General features: G+C 42.4%; 1 protein-coding gene across 2 annotated transcripts in view; it reads right to left on the bottom strand.

Annotated features, from left to right (window-relative positions):
- gphnb (gephyrin b) overlaps nucleotides 1–22,967 on the bottom strand; it is a 110,520-nt gene that overhangs the window by 16,207 nt on the left and 71,346 nt on the right. For both annotated transcript variants that reach the window (XM_069655845.1, XM_069655853.1), the window contains exons 9-12: nucleotides 12,600–12,641; nucleotides 10,065–10,139; nucleotides 4,758–4,814; nucleotides 1,785–1,827 (exon numbers count right to left, since the gene is read on the bottom strand). In XM_069655845.1, the coding sequence (XP_069511946.1) occupies nucleotides 1,785–1,827; nucleotides 4,758–4,814; nucleotides 10,065–10,139; nucleotides 12,600–12,641 (217 nt within the window). The remainder of the gene's footprint in view (nucleotides 1–1,784; nucleotides 1,828–4,757; nucleotides 4,815–10,064; nucleotides 10,140–12,599; nucleotides 12,642–22,967) is intronic.

Raw genomic sequence — 22,967 nt, 5'->3', positions numbered from 1 at the left:
GACACGTGACATTATACACACGGTCATTTAATAATTGCCACAAAATCAAACGGAATTTAAAAAAACAGGAACAGAAAAACATCCATTCACAATGTTTCAATAAATATTAACAGGGTAGTTTAGTGTGGAGTCTGATATACATTTTCAAGCATACAAATCATTTAGATGGAGATGACTTTAAATTGTTATTTAAGCAGTTTTGACTACAACTGCTCCTAAACAAACTCAAATATAGCTTTGCCTTTTCTGTACAGCATTATTATTTTTGGCTGAAATTGACGTAAATATATTTTTGAAGAGTTAATAGTGGCTAGTATATCCAATAGTTTCCTTTAAAGTGACATGTAATGTGAGACGGAGGAGACAATTACGTGGGATATTTAGCAAAAACCGAAGCACATGTCGTTGAAACTAAATTTTTTTTTTTGCTTTATTTCAAATATTCAGGAAAATATTGAAATACGACTTTCCTTACAAAAACAAATCTGTATAGATCTTCTGTACAAGCAGGTCATTATGGAGGGAGTAATGGAGGATATCAGGTGACGTTTAAATAGAGAGAAGGTCAGGGTGAACTGAGGGCCACAATGAAGACTTTCACACAGGAGATGGTGTCCCCTGTCTAGCTAAACCAAAAGGCAACATTAAATATTTTACATTGTGTACACGAGTTGTCAGGACATGTTAGTTATATTTCTTATATACTTCACAATCTTAACCACCAATTTGTCTAGTAAGCCTGTCCCTGACACTGCCAAACTGACATATGTGTCTCTGAGGAGTGGTGTGTGTTTTGTAGTTGTGGTAGAAAGACGTAGTATAAGACAGCATAAACTAATATACATAGAACTCAGAAACTGTGATAAACTTAATATAGGGCAAGCTTCCAATGTAAGCCTCGCCAAACTTCATTCAGAGGAGTCCAGCATTTTAATTCTTTATTTAGACGGCTTCAAAGTTGAGAGGAAGTTGGAGAAACCTGCGGGGACTCGAGGCAGCGGAGGCATCTATGTGGCTCTGCATGCAGAGAACCGAACAACTCAACTATCTCTGGAGTATTTAAACAGTATTTTAAGATTTTTCTTTCGGCCTTAAAGCCGCGGAAAATATTAAAAGGAAAATCCACTTAGAAATTCAATGTGATGTGTTTGCACTGCGTTTGCAAGTGTAGCAGTTCTATAAATAAACGATCGTAATGTCATGTGTTTTCACGTCACTGTCGCCATGATAACTGGATTAACATGATTTAATTTCTCATAACATGTATGTACATGTAATTAATTATATATGTGCAATAACACAGTAAACACCATGGCAAGAAATAGTCCTGTTTGTTTGCTGTGGAAGAAGCTGGATGATAGAGGTGTTTGATAACAGCCTTGTTGGTCTAATAATACCTCTAATAAATCCAAAGGTAAAAGCAACAAAGCAAAGGTGTAACTAATATGTAATCTGCTCTCTCTCTCTCTCTCTTTATCTCTCTGCCTCGCTCTCCCTCTGCCTCTCTGCCTCACAGCGAAGAATAGACGCTGTGCTTTGATTTCCCTTGACCCAATTTCTCTCCTTTAAACATACACTTACGCTTCCACAGCATATTCTGATGCCTAACATGGGGCTTAACAACCTCTGGCAAAACATCACACACACACACACACACACACACACACACACACAGCAGTCATACACAGCCAAACACACAAACCATGCATAGAGTCTATTAAGGCGTGTTGTAGAGCACATTACAGACATGACACACGGAAAAAGACAGACTGCTCAGTACTCACTTGATCTTAGGATATTTTCTTTGCTGTTGCATCGTGACTGCACCTAAAGATGAAGGGGGCGATTGGGAGAGAAAGACGAAGGTCAAGAAGAAAGAGAGAGAGAGAGAGAGAGAGAGAGCAGAGGTAGTGGTAATTTGAGATAAACCAGGCTGCTCTTTTCACATGCTTGAGATGAGAAGCTGTTTATACAACAATCAGAAGCATTAGCAAGAGCCGTGTCACACTACACTGTGCACTTTGTCCTGCATTAGCATTATTATCACTTACTGTACACTACAGCATCAATAACACTTATAAATGCACTGACATGTCACAATACTATCAAGTTAAAGCACTTATAGGGATATGTGGACAAAGGCAACAACATACAGAGTGACAATATTGTATCACAAGGTCATAACAGATGTATTAACTGTGCTACGGTGTAACATCAAATGTAGTGGAAATGTAGTGTCCAGTATAGATAGAGGCTGTTCAGATGTGGTGCAGGACCGATACATTTCTCAGGTAATCGCTGATGGTGCTATTTGTAAACTAAGGCAAGGTGGGGAGGAGAGCAGGTGGGTTAAAGGTGGGCTGAGCTTCCCAAGACCATCTGGAGACGACAGCTAACTGTTAACAGTGGTGATAGACAAAACCAAAAGGGCTTCTGAATAGTTACAATTAATGTTGGCATTATGGCACAATAATCACCTATCAAAATAAAAAAAATGACATTTCCCAAGTGCACCAACTGACATCAATCAAATTCGGAATTTGACCTTTGACCTCTAACTACACTTAACAATTATTTGTTTATATATGTTTTCCCAACATATTCACCTAAACTCAAGGGCTGCCTGTGAGCTTTTTCCTGACCTTTTAACTGTTACCAAACAGGATGGAGTTTTTTCATTTGCTAGGAAGAAGTATCTATCGTCATGGTGAAAAGGTGACATTAAGTTGGGGCTGTTTATTTCAAGCTAGCATTTTTTGTGCAATGCATTGTGGGAAACGATGTTTATCACCTTAACACCTTTTAATCAAGAAGATTTATAAATACTGAGTATACTTAATGTTGTATTTTTACAGTTTAATTGCAGTTTACCCTCATAAACTGTACTCACTACTAACTCTATAGTGAAATTGGGGTACGGCTAAGATTTTAGCTTTAAAGTGATAATCCTGAAGATTTTCATTAAATAACTAAATGTGTGTTAAGTCGCTATCGATCTCCGATCTCTGCAAGTGTTGCGAGTAAACAGTAATCTACTATGGCTGAACAAACAAAGAAAAGATCGATGACGACAGATACAACTTCAAAAATAAGTGAAAATCCAAAGAAAAAGAAACAAATTTCTAAAGGAAAGTGACCGTCAGCGAGGAAAATCAAGAGCCAACCGTGGACGTCACACATGTGACACTGTCTGGATATCTGGATAAGTGTGCTCTCGCAATTACTGTTTATCGCCATAGGTGCCGCCAAAGAGAACAAAACTGAGATCTTCGAGATTGTAACTTTAAATTACTCAGAGTTTAATGTTGTAAAACATGTTTCCAGATGAAACCTAATAGATTTGCTAATAATTGAAGGTGCAAGCTAGAACAACACGTCCTTGTGAACATCCTATCTGTTGATGGTGTTCATAGGAAAATAAAACAACACTTACACATTTATGCAAAAGATGCTACAAAGCATTTTTAAACCCCTTTGTGAAGAAGATGCTGTGTTACAGTACGAGCATGCTTTTGGGAAGCTCAGCCTCGGGGAACGACTAAATAAGGAAAGGAGAATCACAAGTTGCTATTTTATCAAGCTACAAGATTGGCACAGAAAAATAGTATCACTACACCAACGGAGCTCTGGGTGCAGTGAGAGCTTATAAATCCAGCCAAGATGTATTCTGATGCCAAGATTTTACAGACTAGAAATTCCGGGCACTTACTTAAACTTAAGTAAGTGTTTGCTTTTGGAAAAGAGTCTTTCAGCCAATTTTAGGTTGGCCTTGATTTAGACTTTGGTGAATTTTTAGCTCTCCGTATCTCTCCTGGCGTTCTCGCTGACTATCTTTATTCAGATGTGTCGACTGACAGAACCAATCGCCTGTTTTCTGTCTTTCACTCTCTTTGGGATCTACTTTTTGTTCTGCATCATCTCAATGACCTCTGTGACCTCACATAAGTTAGGTGTGGGCAGTGTGTGGTGTATGGAGAACCAAAACATCCACCCCCTTTCTCCCTCCTCCCCTCCCTCACTGCCATCATAGCTAGTCTAATACTGTGACACCACTGGGCACCAAACAGCCAAAGTGAGAGGGTGGGCGATGGGAGGTGGGGCAAGGTGGGTGGGATGGTGAAGGAGGAGGAGGGATGGAGAGACAGAGGGATAGAAAAAAGACAGGTAGGTAGATAGAGAGAGCGAGAAGGTGGAAGGATGACGATCAGCATGACGTGGTCCCACAGCCCGGAAAGAAAAGAAACAAACAAAAACAGGAAGCACGGACTAGACAGACTTCACTAAACTACAGAGCCGAGACACAGCAGAAAGGAGGGAAAACAGGAAGAAAAGAAGGAAAACAATAAAGACCACTAGAGCGGCCTGATGGCATCTACTTAACAGACATCCAGCACACCAGACAGAGCTACTGAAAGCAGAGCATGTTAACCGGAGAGACAGAGACAGAGATGGAGCAGGAGAAAGAGAGACGGACAGAGGAAGTGGACAACAAGAGACAGGAAAAAGGAAGAATCCTAACAGACAGGACGGAGAAAAAGTGAGACAGAGTGACGACAGACAGACGAGAAAGAGACCACAGATAGAGACAGAGAAAAGAGAGAGAGAGAGCGAGAGCTGGAGAGATAGCTAGGCAAGCGAGGAGGAGAGAGGAGGAGGAGGAGGGGGGCGTTTGTTTTGCGCGCTCCTCGGAGGAGGGTGAGGGGGGAAGGCAAAAGAGGGGAGAGGAGGAGGAGGAGGAGGAGGGGAGGGATAGTTACTCGAGAGCTGAAGGTCCTCCTGCGATCATCTTTAAGCCCCTCCAACCTACACTGGAGCTAGTGGAGATAAAGCATCGAATCACAGGCATCAGTGCATCTGTTCCCGGCAACCACAACACTACAGACAGACTGACAGACAGGACAAGACAGACAGACAGACAGACAGACGGACGGACAGACGGACGAGAGGACAGACAGACAGGCATCCACTACGACAAGCAACCCTATAGCGGGAGAAGGGAGAGGGAAGCAAGGGGAGAACTGAGGAAGAGAAGAAAAGAAAGAAAGAGTGTGGTAGTGGGCCTTAAGGCATGATGCACCCGATGGCGGCCATATTGAAACTTTTGGGCAACTTTGAAGAACTTCACTTTCTCAAAACTTTCTCATGATAGCGCTGTTTTACCTTGGAAGTAACAATTCTGCTAATTATTTTACGATTCGGGTAATGTTAGCACGTTAGCTAACTATCTGGCCCAACAAATCCCATGAAAGAGCAACAGTGAAATTATATTTCTCTTTAGCCAAAGTCTCCTCTGTTGTAAAACGATGTAGCTCTTGGTCACATGTTCCCTCATTAGCATAGACACGCACACTGCAGTTTATTCTAGGGCAAGCCTACATCCAGCCTTTCAAATATTAACCACGGACCAAATGTGCATCCACAGTTGAAAATAGTCCCCAACCAAATGACTAGTTTTTGGGGACTTGTTACTCGCTGTTGCGTAGATTGTTTGAAAAACTACAGCTCCCACATGTTCTAGGACACTTTTTAATCTAAAAAAAAGAACAAACTTACATAATTGTGACCAAGTTTTAAATATTTATATATACAGAAATAAATAAAAGACTTTTGGCTGAGTGCCTCAGACAGGGCAGAGAATGAAGAAAAGTACTGAGAGGCCAAAAAACATTGTTTTTTAGTTGATGGTAAGAAAATATTTGATATAATGCCAACCTTATTTCTGCACTCCAAATATACCATCATGTTGATCAAGTTGTTTACATAAGTGCTGATTTACAGTAAACTTACATTAAACATGATAGAGCGCACAGCCCAGCTGACCACAGTTGTAATAAACTGCAGCCATTTCTTTAATCCTAAGTGCAAATTTTAAAGATTTTTCATTTGCCTTTTTATGCCTTTCTTTGAGAGAAATTATTAGCACTATTGTCTTTCGTAGGCTTGTAGATATTAGTTTAATATTTCATGTTAAAGTGTACATAGAGAGCAAAGTTAAACCGGAGGCAAATTCCTTGTATGTGTGCATACCTGACCAGTAAAGCTGAATCTGATTCTGAAAGGACAGCTGATAATGTCGGAAAACGCGGGAAGAGAGAGTGGGGACGGCACGCGGCAAAAGGCCGAGAGTGGAAGTCGAGCCCGGGGCCGCTGCATCCAGGACTGAGCCTCTGTACATGAGATGTGCGATTTAACTGCTGAGCTAGACTGGCGTCCCAAAATGCAATTTTTAAAATAAACATTAGTATCAGATCTCCTGTCCAAGTACATATTACAGTCCAGGTGATACAAATTGCTTGCTTTTTGATTTGACGACTGGCAGGCATATTTATTTGAAGCAATGTAGCATCTACTAGTTGATTAAAATAGAAGCATAGGCAGCTGTTTGTTGAGGTTAGCAGGCTGACTTTTCTTAAACCTTAAAACTCCTTTGGAAAAGATCCAGATGGACGAGACCTTAAGACAAATAGACTGTTAACGTGTCCCCACAACATTACTGTATTGACCTACATGTGCAGCACGTATGTGCATGTAAACGCCACGGTCTAAGCTCTCTGTTCTTTTAGCTTACTTTTCATTTCTAACATTTTTTTTAGGCAGCCTATTTTCCAGTGGACCTCCGTCATGGCACCAGCTGTGATTGCTAGGAGATTTGTGCCACAGCTGCACAGCCCTCACATAGAGAGAGACAGAGAGAGAGAGAGAGAGAGAGAGAGAGAGAGAGAGAGAAGGATGATGAAAAAGGAAGACAGAAAATAGACAAAGGTGGGGATTAAGGGAGCTAAATACAGCTACAGCAAGACACAGATCAAACTTGCAGACATTGATAAGCACATATGAAAACTAACGATCGACAGCTAGGAACATTTTCGTACAAGGTGTGCTTTGCTCAAAACGAACTGCAAAAGACATCCAAAATAAGACAAAAAATGACACGATTAACGCAGAACAATTACATCAGAATCTCACTGTCTAGCTTTTCTCTTCAAACACACAGACGAACCACAAGAATCACAAGAGTTCTACGTCCTAATCCAGTTTCACACACGCCTTGAAAGTAATGTAATCTGTCCTGCAGCTGGGATAATTCAGTTAATATTCAGTCACTTTTAACTGACACACAGCTAAAAACCTTGATGCAGTGTGGAGTGATGACACTAAGACTGACACGGGTGGAAAACAAGACCTCAGTATGGCAAAAAATAAGCTAAGTAGAAAAGGTCATACCATCAGAGAGCCATGGGGGGGAGACAGTTTGCATATGGAGATGAACACAGTGGAGAAGCTACAGAGGGGTGAGTGAGGAAGGAGGTGAGGAGAATATGTGGAGTGAAGAAGCTGAATGAGGCAAAGGCAAAATAAAAAAAGCAGATATTCAAACACTCCCACACTCGTTTCTTATCTACCCTCCACTGTAAACCCCTCTGTTACTGGTGAGAGAAGAGGATGAGCTCATGTGAGGGATGCAAATGTCAGCACGCACACCTCACACACGCAAAGAGAACAGGTCTGATCCTAAAGCCATATTTGACGGGGATTTGGGCTTGCACATTTGCAGGATGCTGGAAATGCAAAAACACACACAAATAATGAAAAAAATCAAAGGCCTGAAACACTAATCACTCCACACGCCAACCCTGTTGTCGTCACGGAAACAACAAGAAGATCAGTGGGCCGTGCTTGCGGCGTCTACGGACACAGAATAGTGAGTGCGGAGAGGTCAGCGAGACACGTGGCTCCGCAGGGGGAAATCGATGAGGCTGATAAGCAGCCAGCTGAGGAGACGCTCCAGGAAATGATGGGATGCAACCGCCGCGGTGCTGAGCTCAGCACAAAAACAAAGGAGCTGTCAGACAAATTATGCAAAACGGGGGAAGATTTATCCGTCCGGCGTGTGCAGGAAAGGGCTGTGACAGGGCAGGGAAACTGGCTTCGACCGCCTCGCCCCGCAGGGACCGGACAAGGGAGAGAGGGAGCAGAGGACAAAACGCTGGAGTGATAGCGACAGAGTGGTGGAAGGCAGGACAAAATGCTACTCTGGCAATCCGGAGCCAAGTCGTCCTCCCTGGGGAGAGGAGGAAAGAGCCTGAGGGGGGAAACAGAAGAGTGACACGACCAGGGGAAGTGTGTTACAGTGAAGGCCTCTGCCTGCAGAGCACCTTTGTCTTCTCGTGGGCTTCACCATCGCTGGCCCAAAGATCATCTCTTAACCAAGACACACACACTGGCTCAAATTCCAACAAGCTACACTCCTCACACACACTTCAAAAACAAAACACTACAACATCTCCAGCCTTTCGTACACAGATCACATCAACAGATTAGATGGGTGATGGATGCGAGAGAATGAGTGCTGGTGGAGATCTTCAGAAAGAGAGAGGCGATGGAGAGGAATGTTGCTGACAACTAAACGTGGTGATACACAGGGCAACTTCTAGAGCAACAATTTCAACTACTACTTTATCTTTCAGCAGAAGTTTATCTCCAGCTTTATTGCCATGTACATCACCACACTAACTCAAAAACCCTTTTCTGAATGACCTGTGTACTACACACACCTCCCCCTGCAGGAATCTGTTTAAGGTGTAAAATGTGTGTTAGTGTTAGTTAAATCGAGACCCCATTTACACCTGGTATTAACATGCATTGTGTATCTCAATATGTTACTGGCATTTGCATTTGGACCTGGTATCAATTAGGGCTATCTTTAGTTAATTATGCGCGTTTGTCAAGAAACACAAAACAATCCAGGTCATTGAAAAGGATGCTGCTGCCTGGGCTTTACAGGTTTATCCTTTTGAAAAGGTCTTGTGCTTAAAGGAGGGGGGTATTATGCTAATTTCAAGCTTCATATTTCACTCTGTGATACCTGTGGAGTAGCTTAGCATAATTTACAGTTAAACAAACTGGTGCTCTGTGCAGGCCCTCATACAGCCTCTGCTGGAAACGACTCAGTCAGTTCTGTCCCTTTAAGAACCCTAACACTAACCCTGCTGAGGCTGCACTTTGTGACGTCACAAAGTGCAGCGTGTAGAAAAAACGGTGTGAAACCTGGCGTTCACAGCAGCCTGCAGACCGAGATGAGAAGCCTGGGGATTACTCCAACATACTTTTACCTACAGATTTGAAACTTCACCCACGTTTAGTCTGGACATCCAACATTGTAACATTATATATACAGTATGATTTAAATTTTAAACAGCATAATACCCCCTCATTTGTGTGTTTTAGTCAAAACACAGTGTTTAAGGTTGGTTTTAGTTTTTTCTAAGAGCAGCATCAGCAGGCTTCGGAGAGCTGGCCAATCAGAAGAAAGTGGACTTGAAGGGGAGGGGTTTCTTAAAGGGACAGAGCAGAGGCTGTATGAGGGCCTACACAGAGCGCCAGTGCGAGAAAAATTAGACAGAGTACAGAGTGCAATATGAAGCTTGAAATTACCCCCCTTTAAGGCCAACAACCCCACAGCTGTCATCACATCTTGACTTCTACTTCTTCATGAGAGCAAGGCAGTACACAGAAAGCAACCCTGATGCTTAATAATTAAAACCATATGTACAAGCTTTAAACTCACAGTAACAACACTGTGTCTTTCGGGATATTATTTTACACCTGGTTAGATCTGATCACAGTGTGAGCCACAGCACCATGCATCATACCTGCAAACATATCTAAACACAGAACGCATGTTATACCATGTGTAAACCTGGTCTATGGGGTCTATGCTCTTAACATCAGCCCGTCTAATCCTTCACACTGTGACATCTTCACTTTTGTGCTTTCACCTTCCACTGAAGCTGAACAAAAGTCACTGTAATCTGTCTAAATTGTGATTTTTGTTCTTTGAATATCATCAAAGACAAATAAGCTAAAATAAACCAGGTGTTCTAACTGCTGCTATATAAAGGGGTTTCCTAGTCTACAATGTGATGTGCTCTGTGTGCCTCTCTTCCTCAGCTGCCTCCCTTCCTGTGTACAGGTGTGTAGGTGTGTGTGGTGAGGTGCATTGTGGGATGCCAGTGGCCTGCATGCCGGTAGAATAGAGGTTGGTAGAAGGTTAGCGGGTTTACCTGGTCCAAGGTAGAGTACCTTGACTTGAGCGTGATGACCTCATCCAGGTGAGCCCTGAATTCTCTCCGTGAGGCCTGGGGGAAGCCACAGGATAGTCACTCACCTTCATTCCACGCACACTCTCTCACACACGTGCAGGCAACAGTCATGCACACCCACTCTGATCAACACAACATTTCAGTTAGTGCCGCTTTAAAAAACACAGTTGCTCACACAGTGTCCTCATTTTTCTGCTCAAGAACGCGCCAAAAGCACACTCACACATGCCAGAACACAACTAGTACTAACCTGGCACACACTCTGCAATTAAAGGACATTTAAAAATAATAAAAAGATGTGGCAAACGACTCACTTAAAACACTAACAACCAACAAGACAAAATCAAAGATGGATGAAGAACCAGTTCAGAACAGTTCCAGTAGAGTGCAGCAACTGTGGACACGTCCTTCTAATAGTGTGTGTGCAAGTGCAAGTTAAGGAGTGATTAAAGTGAGTGCTCGACCTCTGGCCGTACCCAAGACCTCTGTCTGGAAACATGTGACCAATTGGGCGGGGCGATACAGACAACAAGCACTGGCACTAAAGTAATCCAGTTGCAGTTTGGTATTTATATTGATGGGGCAATTCCTTTTATTTTTTGTTTTAAAGAGGGGGTATTATTTAATATAATAATATATTTTAAACATATATATAATGTTACAATGTTGGATGTCCAGACTAAATGTGGGTGAAGTTTCAAATCTGTAGGTAAAAGGATGTTGGAGTAATCCCCAGGCTTCTCGGCTCAGTCTGCAGGCTTCTGTGAACGCCAGGTTTCACACAGTTTTTTTCCACACGCTGCACTTTGTGACGTTACAAAGTGCAGCGTGTAGAGCTGGCCAATCAGAAGACAGAGGGCTTGTAGGGGGGGTTTCTTAAAGGGACAGAGTTGACTGAGTCGTTTCAGGCAGAGGCTGTATGAAAGCCTGCACAGAGCACCAGAGCGAGAAAAATTTGTTTTTTCAACCGTACCGTAAATTTTGCTAAGCTACTCCACAGGTATCAGACAAGAAGCTTGAAATTAGCATAATCCCCCCCTTTAATTTTACTGTTATGATTCAGATCATGAATTAACTGTATAAAACACAGTTATTACATAAACATGTCAACGCCATACAGGACTGAAGATATAGCCCGAATGATACAGATTTTTTAAGGTCAGTACCTGTATCGATATTTGAGAATTTTTAAACAGTGGTCTATAATTTGTTTTTCTACATGCGCACTATAAAAAAAATGCTAAGAATCTCCTAGATTGGCTTATAATAAACCAGTATCATTAACACTTAATGAATCCAAAATACCTTCAACACTGTCTAATGTATTTGGCAGGCAAATTGGTATGGCTTTAAAAAATACTACAATTATACAACTACAGTTATCCAATGAGCAATGTCATCTTTTTGTCAACATGGGAAAACTTGTGGGTAACTAACTTAAGCTTAGCAAAATTTACAGTTACAGTTAAAAAAAAAAAAATGTTCTCACACTGGTGCTCTGTGCAGGCCCTCATACAGCCTCTGCCTGAAACAACTCAGTCAGCTCTGTCCCTTTCAGAAACCCCGCCCCTACAAGCTTGCTTTTCTTCTGATTGGCCAGCTGTCTGAAGCCTGCTGAGGGAGCGTGTGGAAAAAAGACAATCCTGCCGATTTTATATTAAGAAAATAAATCATCCGAAAATATAAATGAAAATAAACCAGATATTTCCCTCCATAACGTTTTAAATGGACATTATTTTTTTAAGAAGGCCTCCAAACTCTTTACCAGATTTCATTACAGTGCAATCACAGTTAATCAATGGATTCCGATATTACATTGGACAAGTGTCAGTGCTCTTCCCCGCTCTTGCATTGAGGCCTGTGTCTTTACAGATCAGAGTCATCGGGCCCTGACCAGAGTAACAAGCACAGGAGAGCTGCAAAAAGGCTTACAGCACATTAACTGGGCCTTGTTCCTTTTTACACGCTGCTGTGTGTGATGTGTGAGCGTTGAAGCAACTGAGGAGTGTGCACAGAGGGAGAGAAACGCACTTTGTTTGTGCAAGCAATATCACTTTCATTCAAATACATAATTCAAGCATCTTTCAACTTCAGTTCTGAGGTTGAAACGCAATTGAGGAATATGCCAAGTGATGGAGGTTTGTTTATTTAGGAGGGTGTGCAAGTGTGGAAAGGGTTAGATACAGTATGTGAACAAGAATGAGGGCAACAGGACATTTTACTACAAGACAAAATCAGAAGAAAAAACACAAACAAGACCACATCCACACAAAAACAGAGAGGTGGAACAGAAAGGATTATGGGTAAGAAACCACAGAGCGATAGCAGGAGGGCAGCAGGCAGGACAGCACAAACACACAAGGGAAAGGATGGGAAGTCTAGGAGGGGAAGCAGTCATGCCAGGCAGGATGTAAGGAATGAGTATGGTTTAAGGAGGGTGGGAGGAGAAACCATGATGACGGCCGTATCGATGCATTAGAACCCATGCAGGAGTACCTCAGCAATGCTTAGGGTGGATGAACAGGAGGGGAGCCGCGCCTGGTGCCGCGAGAGAGAGAGAGAGAGAGGAGGGGAGAAGAGAAGAGGGTTAACAGAGCCAAAGCCGGGTTGAGCAGGGGGACAGAGGCACACAGAGACTGACGGGTGAAGCAGACAGCGCCCTCTGTCTTTCAGGAGGACATCTGCGTGACAGCTCTCTGTGTGACTGTCTCAGATGGGCCAAGGCAGCCAAGGGCATGGCGGACAGGAAAGGTCAGGACAGGTCAGGACAGGACAGGACAGGACAGGACAGGACAGGTAAGGACAGGACAGGAAAGTACAGCACCAAACAGGAAAACGTCTGGACAGGACAGGAAAGTACAGGACTGTACAGGTCAGGACACGTCTGGACAGGACAGGGACGTACAGGTCAGGACTGGACAGGACAGGGACATACAGGTCAGGACTGGACAGGACAGGTAAGGACAGGTCAGGAAAGTAAAGGTAAGTACAGGACTGGACAGGACAGGAAAGCACAGGACTGGACTGGACAAGTCAGGAAAGGACAGGAAAATACAGGACAGTACAGGACAGGAAAGTAGAGGACTGAACAAGACAGGTCAAGTCAGGACAGGTCAGGACAGGACAGGACAGGACAGGTCAGGACAGGTCAGGAAAGTACAGGACTCTACAGGACAGGACAGGTCAGGACAGGTCAGGTCAGGACAGGTCAGGAAAGTACAGGACAGGACAGGACAGGACAGGACAGGACAGGACAGGACAGGACCCAACAGGACAGGAAAGTACAGGACTGTACAGGTCAGGCAAGAAAGTACAGGTCAGGACAATAAAGTAAAGGTCAAGGCATAAAAGAACAGGGCAGTATAGGTCAGGGCAGAAAAAAGCAGGACACTACAGGAAGGAACGGGATAGGTCAGGACAGGTGAGACAGTCAGGGTATGGACAAAACAATAGTCCGGACAGGACAGGATGGCCAAGGTCCGGGCAAGAAAGTACAGGTCAGGACAGTACAGGTCAGGACAGGACACTAAAGTAGGGCAGTATAGTTCAGGACAGGTCAGGAAAGAACAGGACAGCACAAGACAGGACAGGACAGGACAAAGCAGGTCAGCACGGACAGGAAAGTACAGGTCAGGACAGCAGGTAGGAGTTGCATTGGGACTCATTCCCCACCGGAACATTAGGAGAAAAGGTCTCACAGGAACCATCACACATTTTGAACATGGCATCACCTTGTCAAATGCATCTTAATGTGTATGAACTTGTTTGCCAAGTGAGTCTCTGTTTATTCTCTGAGACCTGACAGCTAAATAGAATCCACATGTCCTCTGTTTATACCTGAACATCAAAGCTTTTACCGCTTTGAGCTTGTTATAGAAATGGACTCCTTTCACCGAGATATGAATGGTTGCAATGCCAACAATACTATCCCATTCTTGTGCGTTCAGTCAACCTAATCCAGGATGTAAGAGCTCCTTGTAAACTCAAACGTCGGAGTCTGGACAACAAGTGTAACATGTTCTCTTGGGTGAATACCGTGCAACAATTAAAAGAAGATAAAGGAGACTCCTTTTTGTGTTGTGTAAAGGTTCAGAGCACTTATCCACATTTTCTTTGAGCCATTCACTCTCCAACCAAAAGCAACAGCAATCTCTTGGGAAATCCCAGAGACAAGGAGGTTACCACGTGGCTGGTTCAATCCTGCCTTCAGCTTAATGTAACAGTCGGCATGTTCTTTACAAAAAGACCAACCTCAACACCAAAACCAGACATCCTAGTCTCCGGGGGAAAGTGACGGATCGTTTCTGAATTGAAATATCTTGGCGTCATTGTTGATTGAAATTCAACTTTCAAATTGCAAGTTGTTAGATTCAATCTGGCGAATTTGAAATTCACAAGGAACTGCATGTCCACTGATGCAGCCAAAATGTTCATGGACGCAATGGTTCTCCCACACATCACGTACTGTGTGACTAGTAGAAGTAGTAAAGTCATAGAATCCCTGTACAAACAAACCCTAGACAAGAACGATACCATCAAGGCAATATTAAAAAAAAACATAACCTACTAACCTCAGAAACTTTGGTAAAATTCAGTTGACTGTTTGTTTTCAAGGTCTCACATAATATGGCTCCTCCACCGCTCCGTACTTACATCGCATTAAAAACCAGCTGAACTACGAGAGCAACAACTAGAGGAGACTTTCTTATTCCAAGAAGACAAAGTCGTTTTTGGCCAATCTGCTTTTTCCGTCAGAGCCTCTCAGGACACACCACACAAGAAACTGTGTTAACTACCATTCCTTCTCCACGACACTAAAAGCATGATTTATAAGTAATCAGACTTGTGAACACTAGAACAGTGAGGTGTTCTGTTTTGAGTCAACAAATTATAAGAACAGAGAAGACGAGCAAGCAAAAATGTTCACCCGCGACCCTCAAAATAAAAGTCTATGCTCGGATCCATGAAAACTTTCCAATGTTATGGCGTTTTAAAGCCATTTATTGTTTAAAGTGCGTCAGGATATTGCTTGCATACCGTGGGTTTGATCCAAACACTGGATCTCCTGAAGGCACCACAGGAAAGCCCAACACAATCCTGTACCAGTCTGCGACAACAATGGCCCAAACCAAGAGGTGGTAAAGTAAAGGCTGTGCCGATATCATCGGTGGTGGTAGCGAAAGCCAGACAGGCTCTTCCACAATGTTTAATCCATGTCCGACTTCTCTCCTCTTGAGTTTTTGGCTTCGGAGAAGTGAAAAATATGACACCCCCATCTAAACTTTCAGGATAACTACTGTCGGACTTGTCGATACCATATGCGCACCGTTTCGGCATTTCTCCTTGTTCTGAAAGCTCCCGCGCCTAGTTACGGTTGCTAACGTAGGATCGGACAGTGGCTGTTCAAGGGAGGGGCTTAGCGAAATGTCAGTTGTACATTGAATTGAAACAAGATTACATTTAGCAATCAGGTTTTGAAGGTCCCACGAATCCAGATCAATTGATGATAAATGATGTAAACCTCATTACAACAGCGCTGCAATCAATGCAAGTGACAATCATTGATCCAAAATGGGTCAAACTTAATATCCCTTCTCTCCCCATGTTACACACAGTAATCATTAACCACAACATGTAAACCCAAAGTCACATGGGAAATAAAATGAGCCTGGGAACTGCATTGTAATTTATTTCAAGCACACAAAAGTATCACCTATTACTGCTCCACTGGGGTCAGCCATGATTGGAGGGTTTCCGTTCATGCTGCGGTAAGGCACTTCTAATGGCTCGGCACATGAACACTTTTATTACCTACACTAATAAGGTTGAAAAGAGGTTCTGTTTCTGCCTCTTTTGACAAGATGCCCACAGATTTCCCAAACTGAGCGGCCATCATGCTGCTCGTATCCTGGCAGGAGAGTTGGTCATTATGTCCAAGACAGCAGCTGTACAGAATTTTACTCATGTGGTATTTTGTGCAAACACTAAAAACAAATACACAAACAAAGCCATCTGCATTGGCAGAGGTTTTTTGCTGGTCCAAGTGCTCTTCTAGCGCTAAAAATGGCGTATCACTGGGAAATCCATTTAAAAATATCACATCTTTTCCTGGCCGAAATAATGGGCAGCATTAAAGCCACGCTCAGCGTGAATTATAACTAAAGGCATTAGATATTCCCGACCTTTCCTCATGAAACAGTTACATTTTAGATTAAATAATAAATTGCCTTTTTAAAGTGGTCCTGTCGAGGAGATGAGCATCCAATCCCTCTCTAATTGAAATGCCGTAGATTCACAGTAGTGGCCCTCATCAAACTCACTGCTCAGATAATGGACACTGGCAGGAAACCACAGGAGGTTACAAATTGGAAAGGGGAGTTAACTACACAAGGATCTCCTGAATGCTGTAGCAGCAAGGTAGCTGTTAAGAGAACGCTGTTTTCACCAACATCGAATGAAACTATTTGTTCTCTCTTTTCCCAACAAACACTAAACTGAAGTATTGGGGAACTACCTGCTGTACTTTTAAAAGCCGTTACGCACAATGTTTTTTTATTATACCATCTTTCAGATTATACTGATATCCATTGCTGTCTGCCAAAGTGTGCTTTTTGATATTACCACTACTGCCTGGTGCAATGTTCAGAGTCTACACATAGTGGCTCTAAATATTGTGCAACAAGCAACATCTCTGTGTCACTACATGCAAACCTATACCCCTATACCCCTACACTTTTAATGCAAAATCTCTGGAAATATTTCCATGTAAATAAACTTTACTAAATAAATACAATTCTTTGTTGATTTAGTTTACGATATATCGCTGTTAAAGGTGCCCTGTGGTTGTGTTTTTTTTTGCTCTGTTTACATTCGTTGTTTCTCACCAAAATGCTTTCATGTGTTTTGGAGGTCTAACAAAAGTGTTAAGTGCTTTAATTTTCCCATACAACATTTACAAGGGGACTCTTAATCCTATACTGTTTACATCCATGATTACTAGCTTGCAGACTTCTTCTTTTCTGCCTTTTGCAGTTGCACTTTTTCATCTATAGATCAATGAAACTGTGAAACTGTTAGAAGTACTGTGTAGCAAATTACTGTGGTGGTCAAAAACTCCACAGGGTACCTAACCCTTTGATGGATTCTGAACACACCAACGGCATCTATACTTGAGAGTAGGGTGGCTGTTAGAGGAAAATGATCTCTAACGTCTGTCTGCATTCACACATGTAGAAAAACAGCCTGTCCAAGTGTATAGGTCGCTTTAAGTTCAGGTAGACCCATATTCATTCAGCTGCATCTAATGTCTGTGTTACTTTAAGTCAGACTTAGAGTCAAGCACTTAAAGTGTGAGTGAGTGTTGCTTTGCTGGAGTTTGAATTTCAGAATTCTCTAAAAAATAGGTGTCGAGTTCAAAATTAGCCTGACCCTTAGGGTGCATTCACACCTGACAGCTTTGGTCTGGACTTTTGGACTTCACTCCGAAACAGGTGAGAACATGCGTTCAACTCTGGTGCAGACCAAACTACAGGATCATGGTACAACAGAAAAGACGGGAATAGGTCTGTTTCCAAATGAACCACACTCGGTCTGATTTAGGTGAGAACATAATCAGACTTAAAGTAGGACCTAATAAAAAAACTGCGCATTGTGGGTTCTTAACAGATGTTGAGGCAGCAAGATGAGCGACGAGATGAGGAGTCTAATAGAAATATGAGCTGACCAAATGAATACGAAGGTATTCAAACTGTTCACTGAAAAACTAAAGTTGAATGGCATTGATCGAACAGTGGAACTTGGTTAAAAGTTTAAAAAACATCTTCTGACAACAACACATTGAAGTCTGTGACTGTGTTGAGTGTGATTGAGGAGTGTGCTCTCTCTCTTTGTATACGTCAGGGAGTCTTCACACGTCAGAAAGTTTCCTCGCGCATAAAAACTTTTGGTCTGCTAGTAGAAGCTGCAGTGTGAACACAAACCAAACTTGAGGCAAAATGCAACACTATGACAATTCGGTCTTTGATTCGGATTAAAGAAACATACTTTAGGTGTAAAAGCACCCTTAGTCAGAATGACCAGAATCATGAAAATAAGATTTATGAGAAATACATCCAATTTTCCTGAAACTGGCATTGAGACAGGAACAGTGCTTTCTCTAGAACCTAGTTATCTGACATGTCTCCCCTTATGCGTATCTGTTATTACATTACATATTTGTCACATTTAAACTGAATTATAGCTTGAGTTTGATCAGTGTAAACATCCTGTGAACCATCACAGAGCAGGAGTTGCTGTCTTGACTTGTCATATTAAGCTTGTGCGCTGCCACAGCCTTAAACTGATTTAAAGTTTTGTGCTTACGTTTTCAAAACAGCGAGTTATTAAAAAAAAAGAAAACTTCTCCAATAGCGCCCCTCAGAATACATAAAGAATGGGAAAGAAGCCACGCTGTATATGCCAAAAGAACCGGTAACCACAGCTGACCAGAAGCATGTGCTGCGTGCTGTATCGTCCAGCCTCGGCCATTCATCACTGCCCTCCTGTGGCCCTCGTCATGTCTACACGTATCAGAAACTAATGAGCTATTGAGTGAGGTGCCAGCTAACGGAGAGTGAGAGCTAACACAGCTGACTTGACAGGCCGTGTTATGCATCTCACCAGCTTCCCCCCTCCTCGCCCACAGGGTGACTGAGCACGCTCAGTACAGCTGGTCAGAATGTCTCGTCCAAACATGCCTCTCGCTGCCTTTCATTTTCTGCCTGTCTTCTCCCCCTCTGCGCTGTCCGTCTCTCTCTTTCTGTCTCGCTATTCAAAGCTCTCTTGTACTCTTTCTATTCTCTCGCCGTCGCCCTCGAGGCAAACTGTCAGAGTCAGTGGGCGTGAGTAACTCGAGACAAATATAAGATCGCATATAGTGCATGCAAACTTCACATACATATTTAAGTAAAGACATGTTTTGAGACTCTCTGACATTGATATTATATTCTACGTGTAGATATCTACAGTATTTATACCAATAACTAAAATATTTAAATCCACACTTGCACACATGCTCTTTACACGCATGAACAGCACATTGGACTCCACTGAAGTGATTTTGACTCAAAGCCTTCAGCACTTTGACCCAAATGGTCTATGGGTGCAATGTGCCAAAAAAGCAGAATGTGGATACATTAATCAGGGACAAAAGAGCACTTTCCTTCTGGCTGTACCTCCTGTCATCTGGTCTCTACAACAGTACATCACACATACTATATTATATCCCCTCTCCTATATAACCCCGCTATCTCTCCATCTCTCTGCACCTGACAGGGTACAAACATTCTTCTTTGTCAGTTTTTTTATTATCGCATTTACTTATTGGAAGCTGTTGTAAACAGACATACGGTGCACGCTCTAGCTTGACATTCATGTTTCTATTTTCTCCTAAGGTCACGGAAAAGTTTTGGCTAAGCAGATAAAAAAAACGGAAACTGAGACTTTTAAATAAAGAGAAAGAAATCTGAAAATTCCTTCAAACAAGCTAATTTCAGATCAAACTTTAATTAAATATTTGTACCACATCTATTATTTTTTATAATGTTCCTATTTAATTTCATGCTGAGAATTAGATTAAAGAAATATCACTCTCGTGTGGTTAGTGTAAATACGATGCGATCGACGGTTAGCTTAAACTGGTGAAAACTAGCTAGCCTAGCTATAGCTCAGTCAAAGGTTACAAATTCTGCCTTGAAACACTGGTAAAGCTCTCAAACCCACTTTTTATATCTCACTTCACACTTGTACAATAGCTAAAGTTAAAAAATGAACAGTAATATGGTTTTGTCTGGTTTTGTGTTGCGCTATATCTTGGCTTTCCTGCGAGCTAGCAAGAAAACCACCAGGTCCACCACCAAAGTCCCAGCCAGGTCATTTTAATGAATAAAGTATAAACTAATGTGAAATAATAATTAGTGTTCCTTTTGACACAGCCAGGCTAGCTCTTCCAGTTGTTTCCAGCCTTTGTGCTAAAGCTAACTAGCTGATAGCGATTCATATTTACCGTACAGACATGAAAGTAGACAAAGAGGACTTAGTTTAGAGTATACAGTGCTCATTCTATTTTTAAATTTTAGTTAGTTCGTTAGATGTTTTTATTAAGTCATCACACATAAGTAATATAATCATTATACACACAGTCCAAGTCCATGTGTTAAGTCGTGACTGAAAAGGCTGAGGCAGAAGAAAACGCTTATATATGCCTATTCTACATTCTTGTCACCCTCCAGAAATAACACATTTGGTAAACAAAATCCTACTGTGTCATTTTAAATTTGTTGATCCGTCCTATCCACTGGATATTTGTGTAAAACAGCAGCAACAGGAATAAAAGGCATTAACCAGCCCTGCGTGGATCTATTCTTCTCACACTGTGTGGGAATCTTTGTGTAACGTGACATCGACAAAGCTGCAAATTTATCGCTGAATCTGACATATCGGTGGAGGCTACACAGCTACATCAATACCCCGCCTGCTTCCCCTTGTCAGCTGTTTAAAGCCGTCATGGATTTTGAAGGTGCTGCTTCCACACTTCTTCATCCATATTGCCCTCATTTCCATTTACAGTAGCGCTCGGGCTAAGCTGCTGTATTGGTGCCTGGAGGGAAGCACATGATAACTCCAGGGACAAGGGATAACAGCGCAGGAATCAGGATCAAGGGGTTTCTTATTCCATCCGCTGTAAGGGGCTCGGGATAAAAGCAGCGGCTAAATGAAAATGTGGATGTAGTGGATTCAGTTCGGGAGAAGGTGATTGCCTGATTTAAACACTGATGGAGTCCATGAGATTGCTACATTAGCTCCTCTCTCTTTTTATGTTCGTGTAAAGCCCAACACCTTCCAACACTACAGAAACACCATAATACCAGGCACACTAGCCTCTTCATCCTTCCTTCTCTTCTCCATCCTGCAGCCCTCCTGCTAGTTTAAGCTAGCCAACAGTCCCATCGCTACATTACTCACCAATCTCCCCCTTAACACATCCATGGTTTGACAGCACACCTCCTTCAGGCACCAGCAGCAGCACACACATGCACAAATATGTATGCAAGAGCACCAGTTTTATTCAAAAACACACACAATGTGCATGCATTTCATCCACCTCCATTTCCACTTGGCTAATAATCTTAAAAAGGCACACAAAGTACTTCTCAAAACACACACACACCTCTACATCCAAAAACTGTAAACATTGTCTCAGATATGCAGGAGGAAAGACATTACTTACCATCTTCTGCCTGGAGTCGAAACAGAATGAGCTCCCCGGCACATGCACACAAGAACACACACACACTTTTACACACTCGCTAACTGGAAGAGGGTGAGCAAGAGGAAGAGAGAGAGAGAGAGAGAGTGTGAGATAAGGAGGGAAGGCTAGAGAGCGAAAGAGCAGCAAGGAAACGCAACAGCCAAAGAGACAATAAGGAGGAGGGGAAAGAGGAGGAGGAGGTGGAGGAGGTATATAGCTGCACATACGGCGATGTGTGCTGCGCTAAATCATACACGCATGACTGAGGTCTGTGCGCGCGCATGTCTGTGTGAGTATGTCCGCGTGTGTTTCCCACAAGCTTCCCGTTTCTGTTGAGGGAACAGACAGATGTGACTCCTTCCCCCTTCCCAACCCTCACTCTTCCTCACAAGGTCTCCCCTCTTAACTATGCATCTCGTTCTGTCGATTTCATGATGATTAGAGATGATGGAGTCAGAGGCGACGGCTGAGGCTGATGTGAGGTGAGCTACTGGCCTCTGCCTCAGGGATGGACAGATGGATACAGACCGACAAAATACGGACAGAAAGAGACAGACTGTGCAGCTCTTCTCTTCCGCACTCTTCTCTCTTTTCAAATGTATATCCAACTCTCTTCCAGTCCCCTTTTTTGTCTTCTTAAGCTCATCATGTCAACATTTTATATATGTTTGCCGCTGTAAGCTAGCTAGCTGTTGTCCCTGTAAGCTAGCTAGAAAACAAATAAAAAATGTAAATAGAAACAGGTTGACATCTATGTACCACACCAGAAGTTTTTGGTTTGGCTTATTTGACTTCCTGCTCAAAGTTTGATGGGAGGATTGATACCGTTCTTGTGTTTTTAAATGCAAAGCTATCGCTAGTGAAAGCTAGGGGGAAATAGCTAGGCTAGCTCGGTCCAAAAGTAGCAAAATCTGGCTAAAAGCACTAATTATTTAACATGTTATATCTTGGTTCTTAAATTCACACGTGTAAAAAAGAAAAGCAATCTGGTTTACTCAGGGTTACCACGCTATATCATGTTCTCTGAGTCCTTTTGTCTCGGTTAGCTAGCCAAAAAACCAAGAAAAAAATACCTTGAAGCAAGCAAAGGGAAACAGGTTGACATATTTGTACCACGTTTTTAGATTTGGCTTACATGATTTCTTGCTCAAAGTTGAAGGGAAACATTGATACCATTCTCGTCTTTTTTTTATGGTACATGCAAAGCTATCACTAGTCAAAGCTAGGTGGAAATAGCTAGGCTAACTCTGTCCGAACGTATCAAAATCTGCCTATAAGCAGATATTAGGCTATATCTTGGTTCTTAAGTGTGAAAATGAAAAGTAATCAGGTTTACTCAGCGCTACCAAACTCCATCCTGTTCTCTGAGTCCTTTTGTCTCTGTTAGCTAGCCACAAAAACAAGAAAAAACACCTCTAAACAAGTAAAGGGGAACAGGTTGACATACAGTATTTGTACCACACTTTGGTAATTTGCTTTTTGGTTTCATGCTGAGAATTAGATGGGAGGATTGATAACACGCTTATGTCTTTACGATATCACTAGTTGGCTTAGCTTAGCTTAGCACAGCGACCAGA

Source organism: Semicossyphus pulcher, unplaced genomic scaffold (assembly GCF_022749685.1).
Source record: "Semicossyphus pulcher isolate SPU_LCO1_2020_fin unplaced genomic scaffold, fSemPul1.0.p SCAF_11, whole genome shotgun sequence".
NCBI lineage: Eukaryota > Metazoa > Chordata > Actinopteri > Labriformes > Labridae > Semicossyphus > Semicossyphus pulcher.
This window is presented reverse-complemented; position numbering and strand designations above follow the sequence as displayed.